The following is a 19,525-nucleotide window of genomic DNA, read 5'->3' as shown; positions in this document are numbered from 1 at the left end:
GAGGTGGCATGAATACTAAATCATCATTCTCTTGCAGGAGCTGCAGAAACAGGCTAAAGGTAAGTGAGGCTTCTGTATGTAGACTTAAAAATCCAGTTTATAACTCCCCATTTTAATCTTAAATGAAAACATTGTACATATTAGAGCAGCTGCAGTTCTAGACTAATGACTTGTTTGAAATATATCTTAATTTATCTTCTAAGCTGCTCTCTGTGGCTAATTAACTGAATATTCAATTAGAGAAGGTGAGACGTATTCATGGGTGTGTCAAAGGATGTCAATCAGAAATGTTTTATTCAAATGATTACAACACCAAGAGGTTTTAAAAACAAAATCAATTCACACTTAGCCCTCTAATGAATGAAATGAAACATGTCACGCCTGAAGCAATTAACTCAAAGACACCTTCCCCTTCAGAGGTCTTGAAGGTATTAAAGAAAGGTTACAGACAGTACATTTTGCAGAAAAACAATTGTCATGAATACAAGAAGGCCCCTTTCAGTGTACTTCTGAGCCCTATAAAGACTGCAGGGAATGATGCTAACAATAGGAGGTGACGAGCTGCATGACAACAAAGATGGAGGCCGGGCACGTCTTTCTGTCCTACACTCAACCGGAACATCCTCTGCATCCACAGTGAGTACATTCGATGATCCTTCCCTACAAAGACACAAGTCAGAAATTCATTTGAAAATGAAGTCTATTCAGATGGGAGAATCTTGAAACTCATGAAAGACTTACAACTTCCAGCTTGCTCTTTGGGACTCTGCAAATGCAGTTTGTCCCAAAGTTGGTGTCACGTGTTTGGATGCATCGCAGGCAGCACAGGTTCTCGTATCCCTGCTTCTTCCACTTTGCAATCAGGTTTTTGTCAGCGTAGCCTTCCTTTATGCAATACTCGTACAGCTCTGTGAGGAAAACAAACATTTGGTTGGCATTCAACACACAATAACGATTTCATATATATTACAAACATAATTACAACTGACACGCAGTTACATAATAAGTTAAATATTACAGATAGGTATGGTCATCTTACCTCTGCTGATGGCTTTTCTTTTGAAAAACAGGTCGTAGATGTATCGACTGCGCTGATGGTGCAGTCTGAAAATTGGCCAAAGAGCTTCCACTTTCCTCTTACCCTCATGAGGTTCGGTTTCAGCTGAGAGGAAGAAAAAAATTGAGAAAGGATATAAATGTTAGACATTTGAGGATTCGAATGTTTCAAATTACGGGTTGGACACATTTGAAAACATTTGCTCCGCGGGGCCGTTGTTGACGATAGCTAAATGATCTTGTTTCGGCTTACCTTCCCTCATTTTCTGATCCAGCTCATCCAAAGTAGGTTCAATGAGTTCCCAGCCATCTGGTGGTGGCTTACGACTTCTCTTAACTTTTGGCATTTTCTTACACTTTGTTCAAATCGGAACAAAACCTTCTGTTTTCCTATTTGGCTAGCGCGATCGTTTCTGACCCTTGAATTGGGCGTCACTGGGGTCCATTGCAAGCGCAGCACACGTTTGACGTCACATCATGTTTTCGTAATTTATTTATACCTATTTTATTTTTATGTTTTGGAATAACTGGGCAATAATTGATTCCCAAATGTGGAGTTAGGTAATTTATTGAAATCTTCTGTGACAAAATTGAAGCAACTATCTTGCTATCGTTTTCGCGATATTGCATCACTTTAGGGCACAAATTAAATGCCGTTTAGAAGACATAAATGTCGTTTGATTTGCTTTTCGTTTGTGACTCGTAATATACAGACACTAAAGTCGAACCATGGTGTATAATGATCAATATGTGTTTTTCCGGGGACAAGTGTTTGACATATCCCCGGCCATGTTTTCATTTTGAGGATATTTAAAAAGGCATATCTGAGGGCACACCTCATCACTACTGGATTGTGTTGCTCCTCTCCGAGTTTAGCCAGCTGTCAGCTTCCTTCGGCCTTAAATGTCTTTTGTTTCATTTACTAACTGTTAGATATTCACGTACAGTCTTTATCAAAATGCCAAAAGGAGGTAAGATGATTGTGTATAAGGTTAATTGTTGGGTGAATTTGCATATATTACCGTATTAGCACGCGTTGGTCACTTGAAGACAGGTAACGAATGTCTTGGAAGAAAACATAGACTGGAATCAGTTTACGCTTTTATTCGCTTAGTTGCCTTATAACATTACACCGATGTCATGTGTGTGAAAACGTTTGCTTTCGATGCGGGTGTAATGGTTTTCCTCGTCACTGTGTGAATAGTAAACAGGATAAATCTGTTCACGTACGTCATCTTCACTGCAGGTCGGAAAGGGAGCCACAAGGGTCGCATGAGGACCTACACAAGTCCAGAGGAGATTGACGCCCAGATGAAGGCGGAGAAGGAGAGGAAGACGGTACTTAAAAAAAAAAAAAAATACAGATCACCCATTCGTGGATATATAGTTACATTATAAAGGGAGTTTAGGTTTATTTACATTGGTACTCTGAGGCATAGGTACAATAAGTGACTAATGTGGCTGTATCAATATTAACTTGTGGTCTAAATGCATGACTTTCTATATTCTTTGTTTCAGGATGAAGAAGAGGGTGCAGCTCAGAATGACGTTACCGAGAAGTTACAAGCGTCAGGGTCAGATGATAGTGATGATGACGGTTCACAGGTATGTCCCAAATATTTGTAACATTTCAAGAAAGCACTCTGAGCTGTTGTGATGTGTTTGCAGAGGAAGAGAGTAGGTGTGGAGGGCTTGATAGAAATTGAGAACCCCAACAGAATTGCTCAGAAGTCCAAGAAGGTGACGCACATCGAGTTAGATGAGCCCAAGCAGTTGTCAAGGAGAGAAAGGTCTGTGTACACCCTATCAGTCAAAGGACCAACGTGTTGTTCTAGTGCAGTGCCACAAGTTTGGCCATTAGTTCTGTAGGAATTTCTTCACTTGATTTTCTTTCCACTCCTGTGCACACAGAGAGGAAATTGAGAAGCAGAAAGCAAAGGAGCGCTACATGAAGATGCATCTCGCAGGAAAGACAGACCAGGCTAAAGCTGACCTCGCCCGCCTCGCCATCATCAAGAAACAGAGAGAGGAGGCAGCGAGAAAGAAAGAGGAAGAGAAAAAAGGTGCCAAAAAATATCTACGCACAGCGGGGCCTTGTACTTACTCATATATTTAAAATACCACATTTTAGACATTATTACTAACCCACATGTTTTCTCTCTTGCAGCTAAAGAGGCAAAAGAAGCAGCAGCAGCAGCGGCTAAAGGATTAAATTCCCTCTCACTGAAATGATGCCGATTATTTATCAGAACCATTTCCCCGTTTTTGTGGACTGACACAATATGAATTAGACTATTTTGAAAGGGGGAAAAAGTGCTATGAACAGTATTTACCTTACCGGTGGTGCATTTTGGCATGGAATAACGGCCATATTGGTAAAGCTCCAGCTGGGTTGCACACAGTTAGAATGAAGCTATGAGGTTTTACATGAAATGGATCACACTTATCATTTTACAATGTCCATTTTGCTTATTGAGCATCGGCACTGTTGGGTTTTACACTGTATATAACTGAGTCATGAAAATATTTCAGATTAATACGATAAAAATGTTGAAACATTCATTTCATTTGGAGTCAACTGGTATGAATATTTCATGGGATAATACAGCCATTTTTTGTGTGTTTTGTTTCTCCAGTAACTGTTGCCTTAATCAGGTTGATTCTTAAATTGTCACTACAATTATGATCAGAGATGTGGTCAAAAGGTCACCTTAAAAGACTTGATTACTTTTATGACAACATTTACATTTTTATGATTATTGTACACTAGTATAGATATCAAGTCAACTTAAATTGAACCTGTGCCCTTATAGAGTATTAATATTGATACTTTTCATTATTTAGCATAAGCAAAAATAGATTGAGTATAATGTCGATAGTATGCAATCGGACCAAGGGCTTTCTATTTTTTGGTAACCTTGTTTAGCTAAATTTGAGGGAGGAAATATTCCGATCACAGTTACTAAGTGCTGTAGCAGCAAGTCATCTCACTCCCGGTCAACAGTGGTGCTCAAGGGCACATATTACGCATACAATAAGCGAAGAAGAACTACGCATTTGATTGGTCCAAACTTTGGCGGACTTTTAACTTCCGTCAGCGTGGTATAATTTCCCCTCCCTCTTCCGCCCACCCCGTGATTCTACTTTAGCTTTTGACAACTTCAGCCGCTACTTTTTTTCCTTGGAGGGTGAGTTCGAACGTTGACTAAAACATTTCAGTGCCAGGGCAATCTTGAAAGTTAATGTCTAAATCTGATCATAGTTATGATTTACACACCAAAGCACCAGACAGGTTTTGTACTTTGAACGTCTCTGACCATGTGATTTTTTTTTATGCTGCAATGGCTGTCCTTTTATGACATTTAAACCTAAAGGGATTTGACGATTCCCTGCAAATGTAAACAACATCTAGTGATTTAAAGAAGTTATGAGTACAAGTTACACAAGATACCAGACTGCGCATAATATTTTGAATGCTCGTGTTTGCCTTGCCCATGCAACGGTCCAAAGTTTACCCAACGCAACTTCAAGTTTTGTAACAGTCAACTGTGAACTGAAGCTTGCAATCCTCAATGAATAGTCAACCTCTAATAAATGCAAAAAAAAAAAAAGGCATTTTTTTGTATTGCATGATATTGCTGCTGCTTCTTCTCACACTCATGGATAGTAAATGGGATGTTTGTCGTCTTGTTTGAATCAGCGCTGTGCAAGAACAACAACGACCATGTCTTTAACAAATGGCGACAATGTCACCAAGGAAGCGTGGGACTCGCACAACAAGATGATGTTGGAATCTCTGTCTGACAATGACGCTGAGGTCAGTGTTTATGTCACTATTTTTGACTATTTCTGAAAAATGCTATTAACCTGTCTCGTGTGTGTTTCAGGTCTTCTCTATTATTAAAAAGGAGAAGCACAGACAGACGTACGGCCTGGAGCTGATTGCCTCTGAGAACTTCACCAGCAGAGCTGTTCTGGAGGCTCTGGGGTCTTGTATGAACAACAAGTACTCTGAAGGCTATCCTGGTCAGAGGTACACTTGTGAAATTATTTATGAATTAAAGAAGGAGTACAGTGAGATTTGTTTGTTCTTTGGAATAAAAAATGTTTTTTACGCTCACAATGGTCTCAATGTAGATACTATGGTGGAACTGAGCATGTTGATGAGCTGGAGAGACTCTGCCAGAAGAGGGCGCTTGAGGCCTACGGTCTGGACTCTGACAAATGGGGCGTGAACGTGCAGCCATATTCAGGTAACCATAAAAATATGGTGGAACATTTTATATTTGATGAGGTGGCTTCAAATCTGGGTTTGCTAGTTCTTGGTGTGCTTATTTCTCCAGGTTGCACACCAAATTATGAGAATAAGCTATATAAAAAAATGAATGGCTCTCAAATGGCATAATAAGAAATGTTAATGCTTCTCCGTGTAGGTTCTCCTGCCAACTTTGCTGTTTACACCGCCATTGTGGAACCTCATGGTCGAATCATGGGCCTGGACCTTCCTGATGGAGGTCACCTGACACATGGTTTCATGACTGAAAAGAAAAAAATCTCCGCAACGTCCATCTTCTTTGAATCCATGGTGTACAAGGTAATTGATTGCTCAAAGTTGCTTACACTCACTTCAGTCATTGTTCTGAATTGTCACACTTACTTGTCAGAGAGAGTTGTTGTTGCTCAGACTAGATGTTCTGGTTTCAGGTGAATCCCGAAACCGGTTACATCGATTATGATCGACTGCAAGAAAATGCTCGCCTCTTCCATCCCAAACTCATCATTGCAGGTTGCTCGTCTGCTTTGGAAACTTTGTTAGGCTTTTGCTGTCATAACGAATTGAAACATGAAAATTCAGACAAACGTTTCCTTTCCTTCCTCGAACAGGAACAAGCTGCTACTCCCGTAACCTCGACTACGGCCGTATGAGGCAGATCGCCAACGAGAATGGCGCGTATCTGTTGGCCGACATGGCGCACATCAGCGGACTGGTGGCCGCCGGAGTCGTGCCGTCCCCCTTTGACTGCTGTGACATGGTTACCACGACGACGCACAAGACGCTGCGCGGCTGCAGAGCTGGACTGATATTCTTCAGGAAAGGTCAAGTCTCTTCGTCATCAAATCTTTGAGTTATCGAGCATGTCGTTTTATTTTCATCCGTTTGTCTTCAGGTGTGCGCAGCGTGGACGCCAAGGGGAAGGAGATTCTGTACAATCTTGAGTCGTTAATCAATCAGGCCGTCTTTCCGGGGCTGCAGGGTGGACCACACAACCACGCCATCGCAGGTCCATTTACGTCACTAGCTAAATGCCAGATGTGTCACAGTTCAATTTGAGCCATGTTGGCAAAGAATGAAGGATGTGTAGAATTTGCTCATATCAGTGCTGAGTCTTTCTGTTTATGTTCCCAGGTGTCGCCGTCGCTCTCAAACAAGCCATGACTCCAGAGTTCAGAGCGTATCAGATGCAGGTTCTTGTCAACTGCAAAGCTCTCTCCGCTGCCCTCGTTAAGCACGGCTACAAGATTGTCACTGGTAGGTGCCACTGACACTTGACACATCGGTTGGCAAGAAATCTCTCAACATCATGATTTTATTGACATATGAAGGTGGTTCTGACAATCATCTGATCCTATTGGACCTGCGCAACAAAGGAACCGATGGAGGACGAGCTGAGAAGGTTCTGGAAGCTTGCGCCATTGCTTGTAATAAGAACACCTGTCCAGGTAAGATTTGTTTTATTGGTCAGGGCTGATGTTGCAACTTTGTTTTTATACTGTGCTCTTTTCATGCAGGAGACAAAAGTGCTTTGCGCCCCAGTGGACTGAGGTTTGGCTCTCCAGCTCTGACCTCCAGAGGCTTGGTAGAAGATGACTTCAGGAAAGTGGCGGACTTCCTTCACAGAGGTTAGGAATGTGCAGCTCCGTCATGGAGGGAGTAGAATTCCAATGTGGAGAGCGCCCACATCTTCCCTTTGTTTTACCCCTCAGGTATTGAGCTGACCTTGGAGGTGCAGAGAAATCTGGATCCTAAGGCCACTCTAAAGGAGTTCATCCAGGCATTGGCCAAGGAAGAAAAGTTCCAGCTGCGTGTGAATGAGATCAAGGCAGAAGTTGAAGCTTTTGCTGGTCATTTTCCCATGCCTGGCCTCCCTGAGTTATAAATCATGATGATTCAACTGGTACTTGCAAACTAATGCACACAACCTTGCAGGTGGAATTCCTGCATACGATATCTGTGATACACACCTTACGTCTTTGGATGAAAACACATTTCAGTACAAGCAGCCTTACAATGTTTTTTTGTTTCTTATAATGTGACGTCATCCGCTGCTGCTTTCAATGTTTCGGATACATTTAAGTTTAAGTATTCATTAAAATTCTCAAAGTTCACCTTATTTTATGAGTTGTGCACATTATCTAGTATTTAGCATCATGTGAACTATTATTCTGAATCAGTTTATGCTGCATTTAATGTTAAATTTACAAGAGGCCTCAAAATATGAATTCCCTGCTGGAATTGAAATTGAAACATGAATGAGCTAGTCCAGATATTTATAGATATGTGTAAAAACCTAAATAAAAATATGACACTAGTATTGTCATCAAAAGGTGACAAGATGCCGTTCTGTTTCGTCCAGTCCGCTAGGTGGCGGTAACGGGCTTGGACACTGCTTGCAAACTAACTCAAAAAAGTCACTCGAAGGAAACGGAAGTGGCGTTTGTTGGGTCATAGGTCGTTTCAGCGCGCCTCTCGTGCTACTCGGAGAACTGGTCTGAGACAAAAACAAACTTTGAAACCAATCCCGAGTTTAGATCTTTTGTTCGACAAAATAAAGCAGTGTCTGACTGTTTCCTTGGTGAGCGTACCTGGCGTTTTCAGCTCAAGGGCTAGCCTGGCTAGCTTTTTATTGGCGGCTGAGGGGGGGGGTGGAACAAAAAAATGACCGGCTAATAATATCAATAGTAAGCTAACCGAGGCGTTTAGTTTCACAGCGGGACTCGACGAAATCATCGCCTTCAACCATGCAGGATTTATTGGCTAGCGCGGACCACATCAAGTTCGACCTGGAGATTGCCGTGGAGCAACAGCTGGGGGCTCAGCCTCTGCCATTCCCCGGCATGGACAGTAAGTGCTCACATGCTAACAGCTAGTTTGGTGACAGCAGATCTGCTGTCAGGACCACTCAAACCTGATGCTTTGACCTATGTGACCCCCACCCCGCCCCCTTAGAATCCGGCTCTGCTGTGTGTGAGTTCTTCATGAGAGCTGCATGCTTGAAAGGTAAAAACAAAGCACCAAACAATCATCAGTAATATTACATATCTATTTTTTTTTATTCACATTGGATGGAATACATGATCTGCTTATGCAATGGTGCATTTATCATGTTTTGTTTCCATTGCATCACTAGGTGGCATGTGTCCTTTCCGTCACATCAGTGGAGAGAAGACAGTAGTTTGCAAGCACTGGCTCCGAGGACTTTGCAAAAAAGGAGACCAGTGCGAGTTCCTCCATGAGTACGACATGACAAAGATGCCTGAATGCTATTTCTACTCCAAGTTTGGTGTGTTCACAGGATCGGAGTATTGTAACACATAATAAGAGAGCGTGTTTTTTAAGTGTCCAATGTGTGTCACCTCCCTCAGGTGAGTGTAGCAACAAGGAATGTCCATTTCTACACATCGATCCTGAATCCAAGATTAAGGACTGTCCCTGGTATGATCGAGGCTTTTGTAAACACGGTAGGTCCTTAATGCAGCCGCTCATTGAGTACACTCAGATATGTATGTTGCAAATACCAAATGGGTTCTTCATGTTCCCGTTTCAGGTCCAGACTGTAGACACAGACACACAAGAAGGGTGATTTGTGTCAACTATCTGGTGGGCTTCTGTCCAGAAGGAAAATCATGCAAATTTATGCAGTATGTATACAGTTTGCATTGAATATCAAAATGTCTCATCTGCAAGCAAAACAAATTTAAATTTGCACCTTTCTGTTAGGCCTGAAATGTCTGTTTTTAATTTTTGTTCTTGCCAGCCCTCGTTTTGAATTGCCAATGGGAGCCCCTGAGCAGCCTCCACTGCCACTACAAAACCAAAATCAGACAAAGGTGAGACACGTGGTCATGATGATGGTCTTCAAGTGTTTCATCATTTCTCCTTGCTTTGAATGCTCCAGACGGCGTCTATGGGCCGCTCGTCATTCTCAGTCATCCACCTGACCAACGCCAGCCCGGGCCAGCGGTTGCAGAACAACTCTTCCAATCCTGTGACTCAACAGAATCATCTCATATCCAACAGAGGGCCTCGACCACTGGACCAGGTCACCTGCTACAAGGTGAAGATTTTCTCAATGGGGTCATGTATAGAAAAATGAGCTATTGTTGTCTAAAAACACAAATACGGAAAAACTAATTCTTGCTGTTGTTACTTTTGTCCCGTTTGTGCAGTGCGGAGAAAAGGGCCATTACGCCAACAAGTGTAATAAAGGCCATCTTGCTTTCTTGAGTGGGCAGTGACAACAGGAAAGATGGACAGTTGACAGGTTGACACTCTGAAGAATGACCTGGAACAACCTGTGACTTTTTTTTCTTTTTTCTTCCCCACTTCTGGTCAATCTACTCGTTCAAAGAGAGATTCACATTGCTTCAATTGGTATTCTTGTCTTTTATACAGCGTGGGGGGAAAAAAAAATCAAGATGCCAGACTGAGAATATGTGGACACTTACACACACACACACAAAAAGTCTGACTTGAGCATTAAGACCTGCGGTGTGGACTTATCCGTAGTGTCTTATTTCTAGTTTTCTATTACTTGTGCTTATGTTAGCCTTTGTCTATTCAAAACTTGCAGAATAGTTCACAAACAGGTAAAATCCCAAAAATCATAATTTACAAGAGACTGCAGCTACACTCATCACCGGATCCATACAGTAAAAAGTTGCTCACGTTAATATGACGTGTGAGGACAAATTCTCAGTGTGTAAATAGATGGTTCATCCTCAAATGTGTAGGAAATCCTCAATCTTTTTTGTCCCAATCAAGACAAAACCCACAATAACTCTTAATATTGTTTATTGGTCAAATATTGAACACAATGAGCTGGGAAAGCAAAGAGTAGGAGGAGCTGGAAGGTCCATCCCTGAAGCTCTGATGGCTCTTGTTAGTGGTACTTCCTCCAGCGATCATGTTCTGCAAAGGAGGACAGAAAACAATTGGAAACAATTTCTAAACTCGTTTAATCAGCAAAAATAATAGCTTTGTGTTTTGTTACCACCATCACAACATAAGTCCACTGCCAACTACTGTATTTTCTCAATCAAGCAGGCAAAGAATTTGTTGTGTGATGTCTATAATAAATGTGCATATTTTATGTTCAACAGTATTCATCTTTTTGCAAGTGGACAGCGGAAACGAGTCTCTTACTTATGTGGTCGTATTCCCAAATGTAGCTGATGGTCACGTAGCCAACGAGCAGCATAGCAATGCCGCCGATGCCTCCCTTCTTCACATTAATGTACTTATTGTAGTATCTGTCGTGGCCTGAAAAAGATGTTCAAAAATTAAAATGGAGCAAGGGTCTAAAGTCAAAGCGGGTGTTCTCACCTCTGCGGACAGCGGAGATGATCCCATTGGGGGTGAAGTCTCGCCCTCCGAGCCAGCTTCCCAACTCGCCCAGTTTAACATCCATCAGACGCCTCTCAGCCAAGGGAACTGTTAAGAGAAAATCAGGTTACATTATAGACATATGATTAAATGACAGCCCCAAAACAATGTCAGATTAGCCAAAATAGCAATACACGCACTGGTAAGATGATCGGAATATGAAAAATGTATATCAGACTGTTAGTGTTTTAATCAATTGCCATATTCCATTCTTTTTAAACAGAATTAGCAATGACGCGCAAAGTCCTTGACGTGACTCGAAGGATTCACTACGGCCTCCGAGTTAACGAACACATAAAACCGATTCGTTTAAGGTCATTTGACTGCATAAAACATGTCGATTATGCACAAATGTTTCATTAATAAAAACCACAAAAGTGACACGATTGTGAATATTTGTGCAGAGGACACGCTAAGCTACCTGGTCTGTCCGCCATCTTGATCGGTGCGGTTCGGCTGGCTGAGCTGCAAAGGATGATGGGAACATAAGCCGCGGTGCACTCTGGGAGCTAATGTAGTTTTTTTTCTTCACAGGAGGACATCAACATGGATGAATACTACCTATTCGTTTTTGAAGGTCTGACTGAGAATCTACACATGCAGAAAGAGAAAACACAACTTCTGGATCATGTGTGAGTGGAGGCTGGGCAAGGGAAGGATAGATCATTCCACACACACACACATTGTGCACAGTAGTAGTTTTGGCCTTCTCCCAAGACTCTCGCTTCCCTTTTATTCGAGTGATTTGCCAGCTTCTCTGCAATGACTTTAATTAGATGGAAGCCTTATGAATGTCTTACACTCTGCCAGCTTTTAAGTAAATCTACTTTTGCTTGACAATTTTACTATACACACAAGTACTTTTGTTTTTTTATGTCCGCCTGGGCTTCTCAGCTCACCACTAGCCACAAATTGATTGAATCTAGTTGCTTGTAGCTGTACATGGGAAATTGTTACCTGTCATATGCATAGAAAATCAATTAAACTATTGCATAACTCTTCGTATCAAATAGCATTAAAAAAATGTGACAATTGTAAAGAGATTAACTATATAGTAGAACAACTTGCAAAACTGAACAACAACATTACACCCTAATCAAAACACATCAATCAAAAGATTGATTTTGCTTGTTAAAGTTAGCAGCGACTTGTTTTAATTCTAAAAGGAAAAAAAAAAGAATAACCCTGCTTTCCAGATTGACTTGTTTGTCCAGTATTTTTATGTTTGCCTTGTTTGTTGCAACTCCGCCTTGGGCCATAGTGCACTTCCAAGCAGTCTGTACTGGCAATACACATACACAGGGAACCAGTGTGAGATGGATGATTTGATTCACTTGAAGAGGCAGGTGCCCTGGAGGTCTGCCACAGAGACAGCTCTTTGAAGCTGATGGAGAGAGATGGAGGTGGAGGCGGGAGGAGCGCTCGGTCAGAATAGAGGAAAGACAAGACAACACATTTGGGAGCAGAGTAGACAGGAATGGAAACAAAGGATGGAACGATAAATAAGGCGGGAAGGGAGGGGGGTGCTTTTTAATACGCAACCACTTTCTGTCAATTTCTTCTGTTTGGTCAAACAACATGGGACACATCAGTCACGCAGAGAAGCTCTATGGGACTGTCTCCTAGTTCTACCACAATCTCATTAGAGCAGCGGAACCTGCTGTGAGGCGCTCACTGGCTCAAAGGAAATTTACCACATGAGAGATATGGACGGGAAGATACTGGAGCCCGCGTGGGAAAGCTCTCGAGGGACTATTTTGTTCTGAATAGCGCTAATGGTCTTGCCCACTTCATTAAATTCTTTCACTCACACTCTTGAAAGTGAGCTAGTGCAGTGTAACAGCTTTGATTATTCTATTGATTTGAATTATTGTTATATTGTTGAGTATACTAGCACATGGAATATGTAACCCGGGCTGCCTCTCTCTCCCATCTTTTCAAGCCTTATATTCATCAGCTCACAAGTTACCGCTCCACTACCTCCTGCTTTTCCCCTCCATCTGTCTCCCTCATGCCCACCCTTGATCTCTCTATCTCTCTATCTATCTATCCATTCGAACATCTGCACCTGTTCTTTTGGCTTTCATCTGGCTTCTTCACTTGGTTGACTCCTGCTGCTACTGTGTCTCGAACTCGCTCTTCCAAAAGAATAGCGTGATTTAACTTAACATTCACTTTGATATTGTTTGATTTCTAATTGTCAGCAATTATGTCGCTGCAGGGTCTCTTATTATTTTTTATTCTCCTTTATTTCCAGCACACACTGCATGCAGGAGTCGCACAGAATTATAATAAGAATTGATTAAAGTGACACAAGCTGCAGTGACAGCATTGTAAGAAGGAAATTAGTGATGCATTAGATTCCAATCCAATGCATCACTAATTTCCTCTAAAAATATATGTATATCTACATAAGTATGAATTAAACTATGGCACCACAACATAACTATGTCAAAAGTGCATGATTTAAAGCTGCAGTAAAAGGACTTTCAAGAACTGCACCGACGACGAGACGAAGCAGCGAATGCCCCCCCCCTCTCTGTCTTTCGCTCTCTCTCTCATCCACTTCCTCCTCAGCCGCTGGATGCTGCGTCAGGAGGCGCGAGGCTCCGTCTGGATGGAGACCGACTGAGCAGCCACCAGGGTAGGGGAGAAGCGGCCTTGGCACGGAGGTAACCTGTTGTTATTGTCGTTGCCTTTAAAAAAAAAATCGTATCGTGCAACTTGACTGAAGGGAGGATAATTGGAGAAAGCGCAGCTGAAAACAAACAATCGTCTTTTGCACTGGTCGTTCAGATGTAGCGTTTGCTTTTCTTTCTAAAACGGCGCTAGAATGCACGCGCGGTTTCTTCTCAATAATGTGTGTTGTTCAAGAGGCACAGGATTAGGCGCAAAAAATACAAATAGATCTGCATGTGTTAACATGATTTTTTTTCTAAAAAGATGCAAAAGCTTTGATTACGCTTCAATTAATGCTTTTTTAAAATATTTAAAGCAAGGAGCTCGCGGGCGCCCACACTTGGTTGTCATTGGAATGGCTTCCAGCTGCAAATAAACAGGAGCTTTTAACCCAATCAGCGCGCCTCAGGGAATAAACCTAACATGACCTCTTTACTAATTAGCTGCGTCAATTTTCATTGTATGGCAGCTATATTTATACATTACATAATTATTCTTAAAATAGTATGTTTATTTTGTGATTGTACTTTGATTTGAGAGCTGTCAAAAACAATAATAAAAAAATAGTGAAGCACAAACTAAATGTTTGTCAAACAATATGACCTAAAACTATTCTACGTGGATTGTATTTACTGTATTGACTCCCTCTGTAAGCTGAAAAAAAAAAATCTAAAAAGTGCTGAGACTGACATCACACCGTTAATTTGTAGCTAAATATTGAATTCGTAACACAATTTGTGTTTGATTTGTCTGCTTTGCTGGCTCCATTCCATTCAGCTGGCTTCTGTGGGCTCACAGCTGTGCATCTTTTGTCACTTTGCTTGTCAGTGAATAGGCGACACACAAACACGCACAAAAGCTCCCATGTCTCGTCTAACCTTGGCTTGTCTCCATTTATTAAGGCTTATGACAGCTCTCTTCTTTTCTCCCTCAACATCTTTTTCCATTTAGTTCCCATGGTCCCCGCCTCCTTACATCATCCAATAGTTTCCCGCCTCTCTGCCGCCGCCGTAACAGTCGTGTGCAACATGCCCGCTCCCGGAAGCGCCTAGCGAGCGTCCGACTTGGCTGCAGAAGATGGACGTGATGGGAGCAGAGCGTCGCAGGCCCACCCCGGCGCAGACGCCCGAGGAGAGGGACGTGTGGAGGGATGGGGGCAGAGCCGGATGGAGGGATGCGGTGAGAGAGGGAGGTTGGAGGGATGGACGAGAGAGCGGAGTGGTGCAGAGCTACAGTTTTGACTCCTACCAGCTGGAGGAGGAGGAGATCAGCAAAGATGTCCCGGAGAGAGGCGTCTTGGCGCTGTCTGAGCCCGGTGAGGAACTATCGGACCTGTTATTTGCAAGTCTGCCATTTTTGACAGTTTAAAAAGGAGCAGCACTGTTGCACACCAGAACGTTTGGGAAGGAGCATGTGTCGATGTCGAGGAAGAACCTTGTTAACAGAAAACGGCCGTGTTGCTTACTCATTCACGCTGTAGAGATGCCAAGCTAATCAGATAACCTCCATCCCCCCCACTAGCTGTCAATTACTTCATATTGGTGGAGTGAGACACAAAAACACACACACCGCAGCGGTGGGTGGGCGGTCGTTGGGGTAATCAAAATTCTGAGGCAACAGATGCAGCCAACCGTGTGGCTCTTCTTAACATGAATGTCAGAGGGGAAAATTCTTGCTGTCAGTTTTTGCTCAATAAGGTCCTTTTTTTATCCACACGATGTCATGATTCAAGCAGTCACAAAAATGAAGGGAGAACAGAAGAACTTGCACGTCTTTCCTTTTGATTCACTTTAATGAAGACCCAGTGTGTCATTTGATATCCTTTTTCTTAATAACCCTGGTCTGCCTACCTTCCCGCTCAGACTTTGAGGAGCCGATCCCTGACGACCGTTACCATGGCATCTACTTTGCAATGCTATTGGCTGGTGTGGGCTTCCTGCTGCCCTACAACAGCTTCATCACAGACGTCGACTACCTTCACCACAAGTTCAGAGGTACGATGTGAACGTGATGCAACTTTTATGAAGGCACGTAAACAATGTATGAACACAGGGACGTCCATCGTGTTCGACATGAGCCTGACATACATCCTGGTCGCTCTTTTGGCCGTCCTTCTCAACAACGTGCTGGTGGAGAGGCTCAGCATGCACACTAGAATCACTGTGGGTGAGTCGCAAATTCACCTACAGAGAAAAACAAACGTGAGCGTCAAAATACAAAATGAATAAGTCTAAAATAGAAGCATCTTAGAAATATCATATAAAATATGAAAAATGTAGTTGGTAATAAAATTGCGCATATGTAAGCATATGAGGAAAACAATAGAACAATAAATGGTAAATTTGGTCTGAATTTGATTTACAAGATTAGATTAGTAGCCCATAACAGTAATCTTGCACTACAATGCCCCCTGCAGGATAACTGAGTTCATTCCACTTGACTCAACACTAAGGTTGATAAAGTTTGGGTTGAAGAATGATGATCTTGACCTAAGTGTGATGTATGTTTTGCTTCTTTGTGCAGGCTACATCTTAGCATTGGGACCTCTGATGTTTGTCAGCATATTTGATGTCTGGTTGGCAAAGTTCACGACCGGTCAAGCTTATATCGTCAACCTGGTCTCAGTGGGAGTAGTTGCCTTTGGCTGTACAGGTAAGTGAATCAGCAAACGTCAATCAAATAACATAATAATTATAATTATTATTAATAGAATAAAATAAAAGAATCAGATTTACTGACCCCACCCCTGATCGACCGTTTTAACCACTCCCTCATCCATTTGCAGTTCAGCAGTCCAGTTTCTATGGTTACATGGGGATGCTGCCCAAGAGATACACACAGGGGGTGATGACCGGCGAGAGTGAGTACAAAAATATCCAAGTGTCCCACTATCTTACCTCCGACTTCCTCTCATGCACGTCAAAACGTTCATCTTCTTCTTCATCCAGGCACTGCCGGTGTCATCATCTCCTTATCGCGCATCTTCACCAAGCTGCTGATCCCAGACGAGAGGAGGAACACTCTCATCTTCTTCCTCATTTCCATCGGCATGGAAATGCTGTGCTTCCTCCTTCACTTGCTGGTGCGCCGCTCCCGCTTCATCCGTTACTACACCAGCCAAGGCCAGGGCAGGGGTCAGGGAAAGGGTCATGACCCCCACGGAAACTCCACCGGCTACAGGGTTCATCACGACGTCACGGCGGAGGAGGTTAAATTTGTAAGTTGGAGCCTGATGTTTACCACACGTTTTCAGCCAAGGCGCAGATTTGGCAATTGTCACTGGACGCCTCCAAACAAAAATGTCCTGTTGTGTGAAAGGAGCATCCCACTTTGGTCTTTGTGCAGCGTGTGTTGCCTCTGCATTCAAGGGGATGATTCACGGACTTCATTGTGTTGGTTGCCAGGGGAAACCAAGGCAGTGCTCCACATCATGGCTATAATCAGGAAGAGTGCTCCCTTCTGGCTCTTGAGACCCTTTAATCAACTAATGGATTAGTGTGTGTGTGCGTGCGTGCGTGCCTACGTGCGTGTTGACATCAACATGCAGTCAGTCAGTGTGACATGCTAATAGCTATTATAAATAAGATGAAGTCATGCAGCCAAATTAGGGGGACAAACATAACAAAACAAGAAGATTGTCATCAAGCATTGATGTGAAAATGTTGCTGGTTCCTCCTCAGGGGAACGGCGGAATGGGACCACCCACAACAGAAGACGGCAATGAGGACTATGTCGGTGGGACGTATGTGCGATTTGACGCCCCAAAAATCAAGATCAGAAGAACCTGGCCCGGTGTTCGAGGTATGTATGGCCAATCTATTTTTTTTAATGTGTGCTCAACCCACCATTAATTCAGCATTTAATCTGGTCCTCTCTGACCAGACCTGATTTTGCATCGTTACGTGGTGTCCCGCGTGATCTGGGCCTACATGCTCTCCATCGCGGTGACCTACAGCATCACTCTGTGCTTGTTCCCCGGCCTGGAGTCCGAGATGAGGAACCACACTTTAGGGGAGTGGCTGCCCATCCTCATCATGGCCACCTTCAACATGTCCGACTTTGTCGGAAAGGTCTGGGCACCCCTACGAATAACGTTGAGGGTTACAAAACAAGAAGCTTAAGAAGCATGGTGTGTTTTCAGATCCTGGCCGCGCTGCCCTACGACTGGTCCGGAGGCCGCCTGCTCTTCTTCTCCTGCCTGAGAGTTGTCTTCATCCCTCTCTTCATTATGTGCGTGTACCCGGCACACGCACCCACCCTGGCCCACCCCGCCTGGCCGTGTCTCTTCTCCCTGCTCATGGGCGTCACCAACGGCTATTTTGGTTCCGTGCCTATGATTCAGGCTGCTGGCAAAGTGGCGCCCGAACAGAGGGAGCTTGCAGGTAAGATAGGCTTCGGTAGAGACAGCTGAAAAATCCACTGCATACTTGTGATGATGTATTTTTTTTTGCGCAGGTAACGTGATGACGGTCTCCTACATGACCGGCTTGATGGTGGGCTCGGTTGTGGCGTACGCGGCTTACAGCTTCACGGCTCCTCCCGGATCAGGCTTCTCCACGTTCCACTTACAGGCTAACACAACCGGCTTTTGAATGTCCTCACGTGCTAACCGTGTTTATGCGCAAACACGTGCAACTTTAGGAGAGGGCCGCCTTCTCTGATTTGAAGGAAATAACATTTCATATCTTTCCAATCTCCAGCCAGGATGAGTGAGTGAAGACTTCGGGGATGTCAATGGACTTTTCTCCCGAAATCTTCGTTGGTTGTCCTTTTGGAGTGTATCACTGTGAGTAGATGAAAAACTGTCTTAAGTGACATTTTCTCATTCAAAATGACATTTTTATGTTTTATTTAATTTTTCAAGTTAGAGGCTGAGCAACTATATCGTAAAGTAATGTTGATCTGACTAGCTAACATCAACCATATCGATTCTTCATATTGCTCATCTGTCCCCACCAGCTTCTGCTCAGTGTTCTTTGTCTTGTATCTTGTGATATATATATATTTTTTTTAGCTAAAATGTCCTCCATGTGAGTGGAACCTCCAAAATTGAACAAACCAAGTCGTTCTCACCTTCAAAAAAGTTGGTGAACCCTGTTATAAAGAATTAATGATGGCGATAGTTTGAGACTGTAAAAAAATGAAATCACAGTGTTATTCTAAAGTTGTTTTGAAGTCAATCCGCACCACAGAACATTCATGTTCAACTTTGGAGGTTCCCCTGGGTCAATGTTACATTATGAGGGGTAAAACAATGTGCCAAAAATAGCTACCTTTTTCCAAGTCATGTTATTAACTGAGAAAAGAGGGAATGTCGAATCAAATGTGTCACTGTCAGAACCTTGTAAATATATTTAAGAATAACATTTAAAAGAGTGCCGATGTGCCAGGGCTACTGACATTTTTCTAGTTCATTAATTCTGTATAACGTATAAAGATGTGGAACTTTCTTTGTGTTTCCTGCCGATTGTTGTCTTTTAAATAATCGTGTGGAGCGGTGGGACAAAAACAGTTGAGCGTTTCACAACTGGTTGGCCTTGTTTAGTCAATTTTAACCATATTTGAGCAATGGAAGGAGCAAAACATGACACCATTGTTATATCATGTTTGCAAAGTTAATCAAATAGCTTTTAGTCAACGTTGGAACATTTCAAATGATATATTGCTGAATCCAAAGTTGTCTCCTGTGGCTTTTTCCTTTTCTTTAGTGTTCTGTTTTTCAAGCTGTATTGGTTCAGTTGTGTTTAGTTTTCTTTTGGTGTCGTTTTGAGGGTTTATGGAATATTTGAGTAATATTTGGTGGTGGAAAGATGAATAGCAGTGCACTTTGTATGTCAGCTAAGCTCTACAGCTGGCGTTTACTGAAACTGAGCATATAAGAATGGGAAAAATAAATCTATTATCAAAGCATGTCATTTCATTTTTTGGGGGGGGATATATTGAGAACCCTTTTAAAAAATATATACTCCTGATGCTTTAATTATTTTAGTGGTGTGCTCAAAAATAAAAAAGTAGCGAGACCAAAAAAGATGAATTTAAGTTGCTACATGAACCCTTTCTCGCTTGTGACGCGTTTTAACCTGCAGGGGGCAGCATCGGACTACGAATGACTTTCGACAGTTTCCA

At 42.7% G+C, this 19,525-nt stretch overlaps 6 protein-coding genes across 7 annotated transcripts; 4 read left to right on the top strand and 2 right to left on the bottom strand.

The window, feature by feature from the left end:
- Window positions 1-275: 275 nt before the first annotated feature.
- bud31 (BUD31 spliceosome associated protein) lies at window positions 276-1,518 on the bottom strand. Its single transcript, XM_088356833.1, has 4 exons — window positions 1,310-1,518; window positions 1,040-1,162; window positions 742-908; window positions 276-660 (listed from the first exon to the last, which is right to left on the bottom strand). Exons 1-4 carry the CDS (start codon window positions 1,401-1,403, stop codon window positions 610-612), a joined length of 435 nt encoding a protein of 144 aa, XP_088212959.1. The 5' UTR covers window positions 1,404-1,518; the 3' UTR covers window positions 276-609.
- A 343-nt stretch (window positions 1,519-1,861) lies between these two features.
- pdap1b (pdgfa associated protein 1b) lies at window positions 1,862-3,618 on the top strand. The gene is made up of 6 exons (XM_088356832.1): window positions 1,862-2,027; window positions 2,303-2,394; window positions 2,575-2,661; window positions 2,725-2,846; window positions 2,968-3,119; window positions 3,224-3,618. The coding sequence occupies exons 1-6, from the start codon at window positions 2,015-2,017 to the stop codon at window positions 3,286-3,288; spliced, it is 531 nt and encodes a 176-aa protein (XP_088212958.1). The 5' UTR covers window positions 1,862-2,014; the 3' UTR covers window positions 3,289-3,618.
- Window positions 3,619-4,001: 383 nt separating this feature from the next.
- Window positions 4,002-7,448, top strand: shmt1 (serine hydroxymethyltransferase 1 (soluble)). Its single transcript, XM_088356830.1, has 12 exons — window positions 4,002-4,244; window positions 4,757-4,873; window positions 4,944-5,089; window positions 5,194-5,309; window positions 5,490-5,650; window positions 5,761-5,842; window positions 5,941-6,153; window positions 6,225-6,338; window positions 6,464-6,586; window positions 6,661-6,777; window positions 6,847-6,957; window positions 7,042-7,448. Exons 2-12 carry the CDS (start codon window positions 4,781-4,783, stop codon window positions 7,212-7,214), a joined length of 1,449 nt encoding a protein of 482 aa, XP_088212956.1. The 5' UTR covers window positions 4,002-4,244; window positions 4,757-4,780; the 3' UTR covers window positions 7,215-7,448.
- Window positions 7,449-7,745: 297 nt separating this feature from the next.
- On the top strand, window positions 7,746-10,434 carry cpsf4 (cleavage and polyadenylation specific factor 4). The gene is made up of 8 exons (XM_088356831.1): window positions 7,746-8,179; window positions 8,285-8,335; window positions 8,466-8,618; window positions 8,701-8,796; window positions 8,883-8,976; window positions 9,093-9,165; window positions 9,234-9,392; window positions 9,505-10,434. Exons 1-8 carry the CDS (start codon window positions 8,077-8,079, stop codon window positions 9,571-9,573), a joined length of 798 nt encoding a protein of 265 aa, XP_088212957.1. The 5' UTR covers window positions 7,746-8,076; the 3' UTR covers window positions 9,574-10,434.
- atp5mf (ATP synthase membrane subunit f) lies at window positions 10,113-11,281 on the bottom strand. Its single transcript, XM_088356834.1, has 4 exons — window positions 11,142-11,281; window positions 10,661-10,768; window positions 10,481-10,597; window positions 10,113-10,246 (listed from the first exon to the last, which is right to left on the bottom strand). Exons 1-4 carry the CDS (start codon window positions 11,155-11,157, stop codon window positions 10,218-10,220), a joined length of 270 nt encoding a protein of 89 aa, XP_088212960.1. The 5' UTR covers window positions 11,158-11,281; the 3' UTR covers window positions 10,113-10,217.
- slc29a4a (solute carrier family 29 member 4a) lies at window positions 11,249-19,309 on the top strand. Of its 2 annotated transcripts, none has more exons than XM_088356829.1 (12): window positions 11,249-11,352; window positions 13,298-13,392; window positions 14,351-14,714; window positions 15,262-15,393; window positions 15,452-15,565; window positions 15,923-16,051; window positions 16,185-16,259; window positions 16,348-16,616; window positions 17,080-17,200; window positions 17,282-17,469; window positions 17,541-17,781; window positions 17,855-19,309. In XM_088356829.1, exons 3-12 carry the CDS (start codon window positions 14,477-14,479, stop codon window positions 17,989-17,991), a joined length of 1,644 nt encoding a protein of 547 aa, XP_088212955.1. In that variant the 5' UTR covers window positions 11,249-11,352; window positions 13,298-13,392; window positions 14,351-14,476; the 3' UTR covers window positions 17,992-19,309. The 2 variants fall into 2 exon arrangements, with proteins under 2 accessions (XP_088212955.1, XP_088212954.1); XM_088356828.1 differs by having other exon boundaries at window positions 11,250-11,352; window positions 12,663-13,392.
- The last annotated feature ends 216 nt before the right edge of the window (window positions 19,310-19,525 follow it).

This window comes from Syngnathus floridae, chromosome 17 (assembly GCF_059516105.1).
Source record: "Syngnathus floridae isolate MCC-2025c chromosome 17, RoL_Sflo_1.0, whole genome shotgun sequence".
NCBI lineage: Eukaryota > Metazoa > Chordata > Actinopteri > Syngnathiformes > Syngnathidae > Syngnathus > Syngnathus floridae.
This window is presented reverse-complemented; position numbering and strand designations above follow the sequence as displayed.

Coding starts and splice junctions, on each gene's coding strand:
- bud31 (XM_088356833.1), bottom strand. CDS start 1,403: ATGCCAAAAGTTAAGAGAAGTCGTAAGCCACCACCAGATGGCTGGGAA. Junction 1,163..1,309: donor GGATCAGAAAATGAGGGAAG/GTAAGCCGAAAC, acceptor TCTTCCTCTCAG/CTGAAACCGAACCTCATGAG. Junction 909..1,039: donor AAGAAAAGCCATCAGCAGAG/GTAAGATGACCA, acceptor TTTTCCTCACAG/AGCTGTACGAGTATTGCATA.
- pdap1b (XM_088356832.1), top strand. Junction 2,662..2,724: donor GTGATGATGACGGTTCACAG/GTATGTCCCAAA, acceptor ATGTGTTTGCAG/AGGAAGAGAGTAGGTGTGGA. Junction 2,847..2,967: donor CAGTTGTCAAGGAGAGAAAG/GTCTGTGTACAC, acceptor CTGTGCACACAG/AGAGGAAATTGAGAAGCAGA.
- shmt1 (XM_088356830.1), top strand. CDS start 4,781: ATGTCTTTAACAAATGGCGACAATGTCACCAAGGAAGCGTGGGACTCG. Junction 5,090..5,193: donor GAAGGCTATCCTGGTCAGAG/GTACACTTGTGA, acceptor GTCTCAATGTAG/ATACTATGGTGGAACTGAGC. Junction 5,310..5,489: donor GAACGTGCAGCCATATTCAG/GTAACCATAAAA, acceptor TTCTCCGTGTAG/GTTCTCCTGCCAACTTTGCT.
- cpsf4 (XM_088356831.1), top strand. CDS start 8,077: ATGCAGGATTTATTGGCTAGCGCGGACCACATCAAGTTCGACCTGGAG. Junction 8,180..8,284: donor GCCATTCCCCGGCATGGACA/GTAAGTGCTCAC, acceptor CCGCCCCCTTAG/AATCCGGCTCTGCTGTGTGT. Junction 8,619..8,700: donor CTATTTCTACTCCAAGTTTG/GTGTGTTCACAG, acceptor CACCTCCCTCAG/GTGAGTGTAGCAACAAGGAA.
- atp5mf (XM_088356834.1), bottom strand. Junction 10,598..10,660: donor CATCTCCGCTGTCCGCAGAG/GTGAGAACACCC, acceptor CATCTTTTTCAG/GCCACGACAGATACTACAAT. Junction 10,247..10,480: donor TTGGGAATACGACCACATAA/GTAAGAGACTCG, acceptor CCTCCTTTGCAG/AACATGATCGCTGGAGGAAG.
- slc29a4a (XM_088356829.1), top strand. CDS start 14,477: ATGGACGTGATGGGAGCAGAGCGTCGCAGGCCCACCCCGGCGCAGACG. Junction 15,394..15,451: donor CCTTCACCACAAGTTCAGAG/GTACGATGTGAA, acceptor GTATGAACACAG/GGACGTCCATCGTGTTCGAC. Junction 17,470..17,540: donor TGTCCGACTTTGTCGGAAAG/GTCTGGGCACCC, acceptor GTGTGTTTTCAG/ATCCTGGCCGCGCTGCCCTA.